General features: G+C 37.0%; 2 protein-coding genes across 3 annotated transcripts in view; both read left to right on the forward strand.

Moving 5' to 3' along the window:
• The first annotated feature begins 2,438 nt into the window (after positions 1-2,438).
• Positions 2,439-9,391, forward strand: LOC121505211 (apoptosis facilitator Bcl-2-like protein 14). 2 transcript variants are annotated; one of them, XM_041780324.1, is made up of 7 exons: positions 2,439-2,545; positions 4,392-4,815; positions 6,348-6,467; positions 6,776-6,837; positions 7,840-8,001; positions 8,251-8,364; positions 8,452-9,391. In XM_041780324.1, the coding sequence occupies exons 2-7, from the start codon at positions 4,401-4,403 to the stop codon at positions 8,506-8,508; spliced, it is 930 nt and encodes a 309-aa protein (XP_041636258.1). In that variant the 5' UTR covers positions 2,439-2,545; positions 4,392-4,400; the 3' UTR covers positions 8,509-9,391. The 2 variants fall into 2 exon arrangements, with proteins under 2 accessions (XP_041636258.1, XP_041636259.1); XM_041780325.1 differs by having other exon boundaries at positions 2,445-2,541.
• A 1,947-nt stretch (positions 9,392-11,338) lies between these two features.
• rassf3 (Ras association domain family member 3) overlaps positions 11,339-12,067 on the forward strand; it is a 104,576-nt gene continuing 103,847 nt past the window's right edge. The window contains exon 1 of the mRNA XM_041780656.1: positions 11,339-12,010. Coding sequence (XP_041636590.1) covers positions 11,443-12,010 — 568 coding nt within the window. The 5' untranslated portion in view covers positions 11,339-11,442. The remainder of the gene's footprint in view (positions 12,011-12,067) is intronic.

Below are 12,067 nucleotides of genomic sequence, written 5' to 3' on the forward strand. Positions count from 1 at the left end.
CATAAAGCTTCACCTCCTCCACCCCAGCCTCCTCCTTTGTAGCATAAAGCTTCACCTCCTCCACCCCAGCCTCCTCCTTTGTAGCATAAAGCTTCACCTCCTCCACCTCAGCCTCCTCCTTTATATCATAAAGCTTCACCTCCTCCACCCCAGCCTCCTCCTTTATATCATAAAGCTTCACCTCCTCCACCCCAGCCTCCTCCTTTATAGCACAAAGCTTGATAAACATGATCTGTAATCAAAAGGACTGAATTTACTGAATTCAGGTGAATATTTTCAGACATGATACAACAAGTTAAGATTTGATGAGGGTAGAAATTCCCTTTTGTAAGGGATCACACGTATGGAACATTTAGAGATGTTCTGGAAAGATCTACATAAGCTGAATCATTGGCACAAAACAGAAACTAAAGACACTGACATAGGCCCTTCTTGATTCAGGACTATGTATTTACCAGATTTACCAGAATAGTTTAAAACTGGAGAAATATAAACATTTAAAATACAAAAGGAGGCAACATTGTAAAGACAGCAAAATTTCCCTTATATATGAGACAAATACTGTGAGAAGAAAATCTAAACTTCAAATGTAAAAACAGGCCAGAAAAATTCTAACTTCTCCACCATGAGTCAGAACCACAACAGGAGGAAAATTGTGAAATAAGTCAAGATCTGCACAAGTCCACACCTGTGTGTCACATGGCAGCCAAGGTGAAGCTTGACTGCATCTCTTTTTTTCAGGCCTTTTCACACCTGGTAATGCACCTGGAGACCACCAGTACTTTTTGGGCCCTTGGGACATCCACCAGGGGCTTATGTTGACTCTACTACCCACCCAGACGGTACCCTAGGCCACCTTTACTTGACAGATCCAGCTCTTACTCTGCCCTAAAAATGAGAACTTTGTTAGCTTTTCCACAGATTATTTTCTCATGCCCCTGGTAACATACAGGGACATCCAGATCATGACCGGGGTCATGTCAATCCACCTTCCTGCCCAATGATCCCCTCAGGAAGCTTACTTGCCACTTCTACAGCTTTTTTCTGCCTCAGTTTTTGGCCCAAACATGCCTTAAAGTTCTGCACAGTTCTGTAGATCCCAACCACCATGTATGTGTTCTCATTTTTAAATAGTTTTGAATCAAAACCAAAGTCTTTGACTTTTAGTGGAAGTTTTAACCTTTCTGTAACATTTTTACATTTTAATTTTTAGCTTTGCTTTTTATGACAGATTCAAATTTAGGCTTTTTCAGATGAATTGGGGGAAAAATCTGTATTTCTACCACCAGTTTTTACCTAATCTGGTAAATTTTGACACTGGGTCTGAGTCCTGAATCAGAAAGGGCCAACACCTAAAGTCTCTTTTAAATCATGACTTGCAATAAGTGTCAGAGCATTTAGTTTCTTTTTCATGCTGATGATTGTGAGCCTATGTAGATTCTTCTAGAACATCTCCAAATGTTCCTTGCATGTGATCCTAAAAGGGGATTTCTACCCTCATCTGATCCTCACTTGTTACAACATGTCTTAAGTATCCAACTGAAATTAATATCTACACTGGACTTTGATTTTGTTTACAGATCATGTATCAGGGCTGCTGATCCTCATACAGGTCAGTCAGACTTAATTACATATCACGTGTATATAAGTCAAACAGGCTGTGTTTACTGTCAGTAGAGGGATTTCACTGTAAGTACGGTAACTAATTGTAAAACTGAGGAATAATTTGCCTCTTTTAGCTTTGACATTAAAAAGTGCAGGTTATGTTTTTAGGTGAGCTGTTAAAATAGCACTGATAAGAGTTAAAACAGCTGTTAAATTACTGTTATTGTACATTTTGTCATGAAAGTCTGGTTAAAACTTGCCAAAATCATGTGTTATAACCTCATATAAAGTTGTTTATTCCCCCTGACAGGTCATCCAAAACAAATACACATTTCATTTCCTCTTTTCTTTTCTGATTCAACACATATGTTCTGGAGGTTTCTTTAACAAAAAAAAACACTTCCTTATTCGGTAATTCGTTGGATTAGTACTTTAAATGGGAGGGGAATAAATTTATGAACAGTAGAGTTATTTGAAATACGCTTACAAAATGATTGTAAATATTTATAATATATCCCGGCAACGTTATCGTTTAAGGATGAGAAAGTTTAAAAAAAAATGTTTTGCACATTGTCTCTCAGTTTCACTTTCACTTGAGAGTATTGCAGTGAGGAAAAAAAAACGTTAAATTTAAATTTATATATAAAAATATTTTCTTATAATTTTTAATGCGGGTCTTATTATGCTCTTACTGTGGTCATCTTTCAGCTCAATATGTTCATTTTCTACTAATTTGAATGAAAAAGATGACATTTGTAAACAAAATCCGCAGCTGGCACGTCACTTTCTTCAACGTCACACCATGACGTCTTACGTCCTGACGTATCATTGAAAGACTACTTAAGCCAAAGCAAAGTCGGTCAGCTGTTTCGTGTACAATATCTGTAGTTAGCGTGTGGCTATTTTTAAGTTTTCAACAGTCTCCTCCACCGTTTGGTTCGTAAGTAATCTGTATTACTTACTTACTTTGTGTTTACTTAAAGATTTGTGGTGTTTTTTCTTCTGGGACTACAGGAAGTAAAGTTTAACTCGTAGACGTTGAACTAACGTTCGATACGTTGACATACATTTAAAAATTTGACAGGCTTAAAGTAAAAGAAGGCATTAATCAATTTAATTCTAAGTTTTTCACTTGTTTAGCCATTTTGCCGTTATTTACCGACAAAGTAGTCAACACGTTGCAATTTTAACTTATTTCTTACAGTTAACGGCTGTTTTAATGTCGTCAGACCCTGCGGATGCCATATTTGTTCAGTAAATTTAACGTTCGTTAAGTGTACGGTCCAACAGTCGTCAAACTTTTTCAAGCTTCTTAGTTCAACTTAAGTGACTAAAAACAACAAAACACGTGTTTCTTGAATAAATAAAAGTACCTTTCCCGTATTTTAGGACTTTAAAAATGTCTTAATATTGTTCCATATTTATTTAATTGAACAGAGAGTTAAGTGTTTTTGAATGGGCAGTGCCAGAGACATGCCATGACACAACCCAAATTTCAGTCATTGTTTTCAACACCAGAGGGCGGCAAAATGTAGAAAAGCAATGGGAGAAGTACTGTTCATTGAAATTTTTCATTTGTTCTTAAAATGTATGCATTATTGCACGAGTAGTGATGAATAACATAAAATAAGTAATTTGTTGCATAACTACTTTGTTTATATGGATTTTATAGGTTCTTATGGGGGCAAAAAGTTGTATTTTCAACTGCTTTATGTCTCACTGGTAAATTGATTGCCAATCCTAATGAAAATGTTTGATTTGTGAAAGTATTTAATATTAACAAGACAAACTTTGACTTGATCTAATGAGACTGACATATTTAATGCTTGTCTTTGTGACATTCTCATGTATCTCATTGATGTGGATGTTTCTCAAAGCCAGATAATTTTTAGACTTTAATACAGTGATTAATAACTGTGTTAATTTTGACGGTTAGTTCAAATTTAGTCTTAGTTTTAGATTGAAATGCCTTTTAGTTTAGGTCACACTTAGTCATTTCTATACTTTTTAAGTTTTGGTCTACTTTCAGTCTGAAAATATTTAGTTAAGTTGTAGTCCATGAAAAGTCAAATCCAATCATTTACAGAGACTGAAACAGGCTGAAAAGGCAGAAAGTCTTCAACTAACAAGATTAAACAAAGCTCTTATTCTATAGACTAATCACTAAATACACAAATTACACACTTATAAACAGCAAGTTGATCATCACCAAATTAGTTTTTTTCTCTGTTAAGATATTGTCAATTTGTAATCTTCTCTACCTGTTGTATAGTGCTGAAGGATTTTAATATTTAAGGAAAATGCAGAGAATAATGATAGTTTTGAAGTGTGCATTTCTCAACAATTTCTCAAAAGCATAGAAATATCAAGTAGCATAAAAAATACAAAACCTGAAGTTTAAAAATTTTGGTTTTCAAAATATCTTAATATTTTATTTATTATTTTTTTAAGAAGTAAAAGCTTTTCTTTTATTGAATATAAAAGTAGTCCTACAAAGTGCAGTAGTGTCACTTTTGTAAAGAAAAAGGCTTTTCTGCAGACATTTTTGTAAACCTTTTAAGTACTTACCACAAAAATAATTGAAGCCTTTTATGTTGTTATGTAATTGTACAGTCTGACGCTGCAGTTGCGGTTGTGATTACATGAGTTGTGTGACACTACTGTTATATTCAATTAATTGTCCTTTAATTAATTCAGGTCACCATCTCTTTGGAACCTGGCCATATAAATTTCAGATAGCACCCAAAGATATTTGTTTATTTTGTTGTTTTTCTGTCTTACATCAGTGAATCGCCATGGCTAACGGTCACGTGGAAATCCACGACCCCTTCTCCAACCACAAAGACCTCAGCAGCAGCAAAGACTGTGAGCCTACCTCAGACACAGAAAGCATGGAGGGCACGACAGAGTTCAGAGTCCTCATGGCCTACGCCGAAAGGAGACATTCATCAAGGCAACCGAAGGAAGTAGAGAAAGACAATAAACTGGTGGCTCAGGGTGGCTTACCTGGATCACCTCAGCAGCCAGAGAAGACTGAAAAGGAGGACACTGAAAAGAAAATAAAGAGGGAGAAGAAAAAGAAAACAAAGAAGGTATTGAACTGTCTACCGAAGATTTTAAGCTGCATCAGCTCTCAGACAAAACCTTCAGATCTGTCACCCACGACTGAGGAGCCGGATGTCAATTTTCGCTGTGGTGATTCTAAAGAAGGTGAGCACTGATGTTCTCGTCATGATGAAATATGTTTAATCTTTGGTATGATGCAAGTAAAATAAACTATAACAATACCCATTTCTCTACCACAGCAGTCAGAATAGAAGTCTTAGGCACTAGCTATCTGGTAATTTCTTGTTTTGAAATACATATGCAATGTTTCAGTCCTGAAACGTTGGGTTTTTCTAAAGCTTTGGTACTTCACGTTGCTATGGATTGTTAAAATAAAGGAAAATTTACCAGGACATTGTATTATTTCAGCATACAGTGTTTTTTAATCCCAGCTGTCTGTTCGGACAAACCAAGATAAAACATTTGAAGCTAAGATGATTTAAAGGAAAAAATCTTGTCATACAGCGGGAAGTTTGTGGATTTCTTGAGGAATTAACTCATCGTGGGTGTACCAAATTTGTTATCATGAGTAAGATAAAATAGCCCCTCTCAGTTTGAGGATTTAATTGGTAAATATGTACTTGAAATAATCCCATAGCTACATGTATTTAAGTTAAATCCATCCAGTATGACCTGGTTAATTAGTCCGACCAGAATTCCCCCTTGTATATTTTACTCCAGTATCCTGAGTCATTTCTCTCACTTGTCAGTCATAAAAACCTTTGGAGTCATGCAATCTTTGCACCTTTGCAACTAACACACAAGCACATTTTAAACTGGGTGAATCACTTGGACTGTGGTTTTACACACATGGATAAGGAATCGTCTTGTCCGTTGACTTTTATTTACCTTTATTATTCACCTCACAGGCTGTGAGTCAGCTCCTCGTGGCTCTCTCTCTGGCATTACACATTGTCTTTGTGTGGTTATTTTTTTTTTAGGTTGATGTACTCTGGAAATCCCTTATATCAGGGGTGTCAAACTCAATCACAACAGGGGCCAGGAAGGGGCCAGATTCTGGATTTAGGTCTAACCTGAGAGCCTAACAGGATCAACATTTAACCATAACTGTCAACCTCATTTTCACCAGTAATAAAATATGAAAAGAAAAAAAAAACAGCACTGAAGATAAATCATGTAGAAGTTCAAAAAAGTAAAAATGATAAGTTTAAAGGCTCAAATCAGAGATACAAATTCCAACTTATTAGTTCAAAAGATCAGAACATGGCATTAAACATGGTATTAAAAATAGAAAAATAATGTGTTTAAAGAGCAAATATACGAGTAGAAAGTTGAAATCATAAGTTTGAAAGCGCAAAATAAATGATCAATTTTGAAATCATGAGCTTAAAAATCAAAATATGACTTAAAATTTTAAATTGTGAGTCTGATAGTTAAAAATATGGGATTAAAAATCCAAAATTAGGAGTTGAAAATGTCAGCATATGAGCTATAATTTAACATGATGACTAAGAAGTTAAAAATATGAGGAAATCTGCAGACCTCATACTGGTGGGTTAGTTATAATACAAATGTTAAATGATCTTGCGGGCTGGATATAATCTTTCCACGGGCCTTGAGTTTGACACCCCTGCCCTATATTCTCGGCTAAATTATTATTATTTGTTTGTTTTCAGACTCTGCGACAAATCAGGTTAAAGAAAAGGAGAAACTGGAAGAAGCTGTAAGCAGACTGAGTGAAATCGCAGATGAAATCCAGTTCATCCCTCCAGACGTAGAGACTGACTCACCAGATGGTAAGTTCTGGTTTCCTCACAACAGAATAAATCTTAAAATATGTCACATAAAAGAACATGGTATTTCTTCTCTAAATTCTTCATTTTTAACTATTAAAACTTAATGGTTTAGTTTGTAGGCTGTGCTCAAATCAGCATAAAAAGCTGGTTTGATGTTGTTGAAGCAGTCTGTACTGATCTGCTATGAATGAACCTTACTAACTGTATCCTAGCAGTATTGAGGATTTAACATGATGCATACTGCTAAAGAAGAATAAACAAGCATGTCACTCACCATTGCTAATCACTAATTTGTTTTTGTTGTTTAGATGTGGAGAAAGTCATTGGCCTGCTGCTCAGAGATGCTGGAGACAACTTGAACGAGCAACAGGTCAGATCAAACTTTTTTCTTAACAAAAACTTGTATGTGAATTTTCACAATCTACTGATAACTTCCCCAAACTCCACCATGTCTGTCTGTATTTAATAATATCATCTGAAGATATGGGGGACAGTGGAAGCGCCGGAATAAATTGATTCCTGTCAGAATTGCTCAAAAATGTTTTTTTTACGATTCTGAATCAATTCAAAATTTTAAAGACTTGATATTTTCAAGCATACTTAATTACACATGATGGGCATTTTCAGCTGCAGACCCGGTACAAGTCATTCCCTCTGTGTGCCATCTCAGACACAGATGCCTCAGAAGGATGTATGGCTCATAAGCTGTGCTGTTAGCGTTAGCAGCGCTAGCCCTTAGTAATGTTTATATGCCGTTGTCTGACGCACTTTTGTACTGACTGCACTGTCTATGGACCCTGAGTTACTCGGCCAGTTCTGTTTTCACTAAAGAAAAGTTTTAAGCCCCTCCGAGGGTTCAAAAATCCCAGATAAGAGGAAGCCTTACTCCACCTTGCGTGTTTGCTGCTGCCGTGGTCCTTGCAGATGTGTAGACAGTTTGCACTGGTGCAGTGTTGGTGAGTAATAGGCTCACGGTGCTGCTCTCACTGTGTGAGTTTGTGTAGCCGTATGACCAAAATATCAAACATGCCAGAAATTCATTTTACCAGTCAGGATCAGCTGATCTTGGCATGTTTGACTGTCATGCTCCTCTGTTCTCAGCACAACAAACAACACTCAGTCAGACTGAAATTTGGCAAAATCAGTCATGTGACTCAGTTATCAGGTCAGAACATGTTTGAAATAGCAGAGTAAGCTGGCCTTAAAAGTGGTCATTGTTGGGGACAGTCTTGTATCACATTAGAGCTGATCCTATGTTGCTGACTTCATCATATTCCATCAGTGTAGAGGTGTGACACAGTTCAAGTTATCTTGACAGCTTCTGTAAAATCTGGTTCAACAACACTAAACAGGAAACATATCTTGTTTTCAGGAGGAGGAACTGAGAAGAGTTATGTCAGGGATATTTTGGAACTACACTTTCTTTGACAGACTGATAACGACGCTCCTCACCAGGATGGGATTCCTTCCCTCCAGCAGCGACCCACCAGGGGCTCAGACATCACCAAAAACACAAATCGCTGTGACCTGTGAGGTAAGATCAACTTAATCATGATATAAAATTCCCTATAAGAGGGTTAATACTGGAGCTGATGTGTATCCTGATGATTTAATGTTTGCCTTTCAGTGAAAATGTCTGAGGCTGGCAGGGATTGTGACGCAAATAGATTTTAATTTTATGAACTATAGGGACAATGTAACATTTTAGACTGAACGTTTTAACCCTTTTTTTTTACCTCTTAAATGTCCATTAGGATAAAAACAATGTTTTGTTTCCTTACAGGTCACTAGTCGTCTGTCAGCAGCAGACACACTGCCTGTGAACCGCCTGTTTGGTCTTGGAGCGAGATACCTGCAGGAACACTACTCCACCTGGGCGCTGCAGCAGGGCGGATATGTACGTAAAAGACACGCACACATTTTAGTCCAACCCTTCTTAAAATAATGTGATTATACTCATGTTAAATGTTCATTTCTCTCACAGGAAGAAGCTTTTTACAGCGAAGGTGAGGATGATGATGATGAGGATGATGGCCAGTAAACGGAGGGGAGTTGTTTTCCAGTTTGATGTCTCCCCCTTCAGGAGAGTTTAAAAACTGCCAAGGTGCCTTCAACCAGGATACAAAAAAAGATAGCTCCTCCAGATTGACTTGAAGTGGAGCAATTTAGTGTCAAACCTCGACTTCTTTTTGCCAAAGTCCCTCTTACTGAGGTCTTTTGAGTGCTCATAGAGGCTCCATGTTCTCAGGACAGATTTTTCTCATTCCCAAATAATTTACATGCTCATAAAGCACTTTACCAGACAAGCATTCAGATATCAGTATCTGTGTCCTTTAGTAAAATAATTGTAGCATAGAAATCTATTTTTACGCTCTGTTTACAAAAAAGGGCAAAACTTGAAAGTCTTACACAGCTTGGAGGCAAAGAGGAAACTGCACATGCTACTTGCACATCACATGAATTAAAGGAGCAGTCTGTAAGATTTAGTGGGGTCTAGTAGTGACTGTAGGTAAGCTTAATGAGGCCTTATAACTAATGAAAGATGCTCTCTTGCAAACAGATCTTTCTACGTGTTATTTATAATAATATTTTTGATTTTCTGGGATATGTACTCCAAGTGTAACTAATTTTAAATGAGCTCAACTTTCTGCTTGTTTGGTTGAAAAAGAACAAAAAAAACACTCTTGCACATTTTGTACTCACACTTGGCATTAACAGTGGATGAATTGTTTTGGTTTTTTTCAGGAATGATTTGTTTTTTATTTTTCTTTGTGTAATTTTCTGCATTTCTTTTCGGGTGTGTGTTTTTCCTACTTTTTTCAAACAATGTAAATATCTAATTTGCCCGTCAATGATGTGTACTATGAAAACAAATTTTGTAAAACGTTTACACGTCTGGAAATAAACCAGTTATTTTGTTTAAACTCATGCCTACACATGCTTTTGCTTTTGATTCAAGTTATTCATAAATAGGTTTTAAAGAAAGATATGGGCTCTTTTTGTGTATAAAAGGTCAGTGGATGTGGATAGTTTGAGTCAGGATCTAATGCTGTGACAGTTTTATTTACAGCCAGTAGAACTTAAAATGACATGCTGTAGTCCAAGGCTGTAACTGTTTCACTAAAGCATATTTGGTGAAAACTACCAGCAGGTCGATGTCTCATCATTTTTATAAAGTCAGTTATATAAACAGTTTTAATCATATTTTAGGTTCATAATTAAAATGACCTGAAAGCATTTTCATTTATTAAGTTCATCCTTGATTGCTAAAAGTGAAGAGACTTCAGGAAGCAGTGAGAGCTGTGGTTCAGTGAAAACGGTGCCACCCTGTGGACAAAAGGAGGAACTGCAACATCTTGGATTAATGTCAAGAGCTGTCATTGAAACTTGAGGGCAAAATTTAGATTCTTGATCATTTATTTAGAAAAGGTCTATTTGTCTTCTATTTCACTCAGCCAATTACATTAAGTGGAAGATAGTTTTATAGTTTCAAGACTAAATCAGCATCTAGATGTTTAATACTGAAGATACTTAATAACTACAACTCAACTTTGAACGCTGAGGTAACCTTGAAGGTCAGTTCCATCAACAGTTTAGTGCAAACCATTACATTAAGAAAAAATAAAAACACATTTAACAGTACAAAAAGCATTATTTCAAAATAAAAGCATGTCATGAAATTAAAAGAATGATAATTAAGCTATAAAAATAAGCATTAAAGAAAAAAAAATCAAATGTAAAAGCATTTAATCAAATGCATTTATCAAATATGCAATGCAAAAATATTTCAATCAAAAAAAGCACATTTCATAACAGAAAAAACTTATTTAAATCAAATCATAAAATGGATAAATCTTCATGGACTGCTTTAAAGATTTCAATGTGCAAGACTCTTTTGGAAAAAAAAGAAAAAATTCAATGAACTACAAACATTTGCAAATTAAACATTTCAACAGTCTCTTCTTAAAAAAATAAATAGATTAACATTTTGTAAAACAAAAAAACTTTTAATGAAATAAAATTTATATTAGGGAACATGTAATACACTTAAATATTTTAAACAAAAACACTTGCTGAAACAAAAGAATCTAAAACAAATATATTTAAATACTGGAATGCAAAATTGTTTTCTCTGCAAAAATATTTCAATTTTTCAGAATTAAAAAAAATCTTTAATATGCAAAAAAAAAAAAAAAAATCACGACACAGATAATGTGAAAAACAGGTAAAAAAGAAGATTTTGAGCAGAAAAAAAATGCAAAACATCATAACCTCATTTAAACATAAAAAGTATTTATCAATTGCAAATATTTTTTGAACTGCAAAAACATTTTGGAGAATTCAAAAATTGGAAAAAATGAAACATTCAGGAAATCCCAAGAACAGTTAATATAGTGAAGAACAAAACATTTAAGGATTAAAAAAAACTTTTTGCCTTAGTTTGTGTTTTTTTCTGTTTGACTTTATGTTTTGTGGTTTTCATTAGATGTTTTTGCATTCCAATAAATGTTTTTAAATGTTCTGGCTTTCGAAATATGTTTCTGCAGTTGCACTCCAGGGCCACCGTACAAGTCTGCTTCTAGACAGCTAATGTTAGAAGATTCCATCTCTCCTTAAACTGTTATTATTTTAATATCAGTAAACTTTTAACGGCTGACTTTTATGCCGTATTATAAAGCGTGGTTGGTTGTTTTCAAACAAGCATTTTAGTCCAGATTTTGAAGGAAATCCCGCTCAGCAACACAAACTTATCTTTAAGTTTGTGTTTTCCAGACGACGTGTCGCCTGGCTGGGCCGATATCCTCCCGCTCTGACGTCTTGCCGTGAAATGAGATCTAACCTGTTCCCCTGAACACCTCAGACCGCCCCAACCTGCTGAACAACAACAAAAACAACCGGGAGCATGTGGGTGTCATCAGTGACGTGTCACCTGTCTCACCCACTTTAATAGCCTACTTCACCGGACTCATTACGCATGAGTGCTCGAGGAGGGTGCGTAATGTTTAATGTAGTGCACCAGGGTCGGAAATACGTCCCCACGCGCTCGTCGGTCACGGATGACTCCACACTCTCCGTGCAAGCTGTTCATATCATCAGATCTCCCGGTACTCTGAGGGACCCACCGGAGGCGACGTGGCCGCCACCGGGAGCCAAGATGCGGATCTCCAAAGCCAACAAGGGCGGGCTGGTGGTGAGAGCTGTCCGGCGGCATCCTTCTCCACAGCCGGCCAGCCTGGAGAGCCTGGAGGCGGCGTGGAGCGAGAGAGGACAGCCCGAGGCGAAGACACCACAGAGTTCACCGAGTCACGAGAGAAGGAACACGGAGGAAGGAGGAGCCGGAAACGGGATGGAAGGGGGACCACCGAGGAACAGGAAGAAAGGCTTCAGACCCCCTGATGTGAGGACTATCTTCTCCCCTGAAGAGAGGGACCCAAGGGTGAAGGAGGAGTCCGGGGAGGGACACAGCTTTGAGCCGAGTGGAGGGAGCACCTGGTGTGATGTTTGCTGCTACTACATCTTCCAGCATGGGCTCACCTGTGCAGGTGAGTCTGCAGGTGGTGGTGGGAGGGGGTCCTAAGCAGGGACGGTGAGGCCCCAGG

The sequence above is a fragment of the Cheilinus undulatus genome, linkage group 23 (assembly GCF_018320785.1).
Source record: "Cheilinus undulatus linkage group 23, ASM1832078v1, whole genome shotgun sequence".
Lineage (NCBI taxonomy): Eukaryota > Metazoa > Chordata > Actinopteri > Labriformes > Labridae > Cheilinus > Cheilinus undulatus.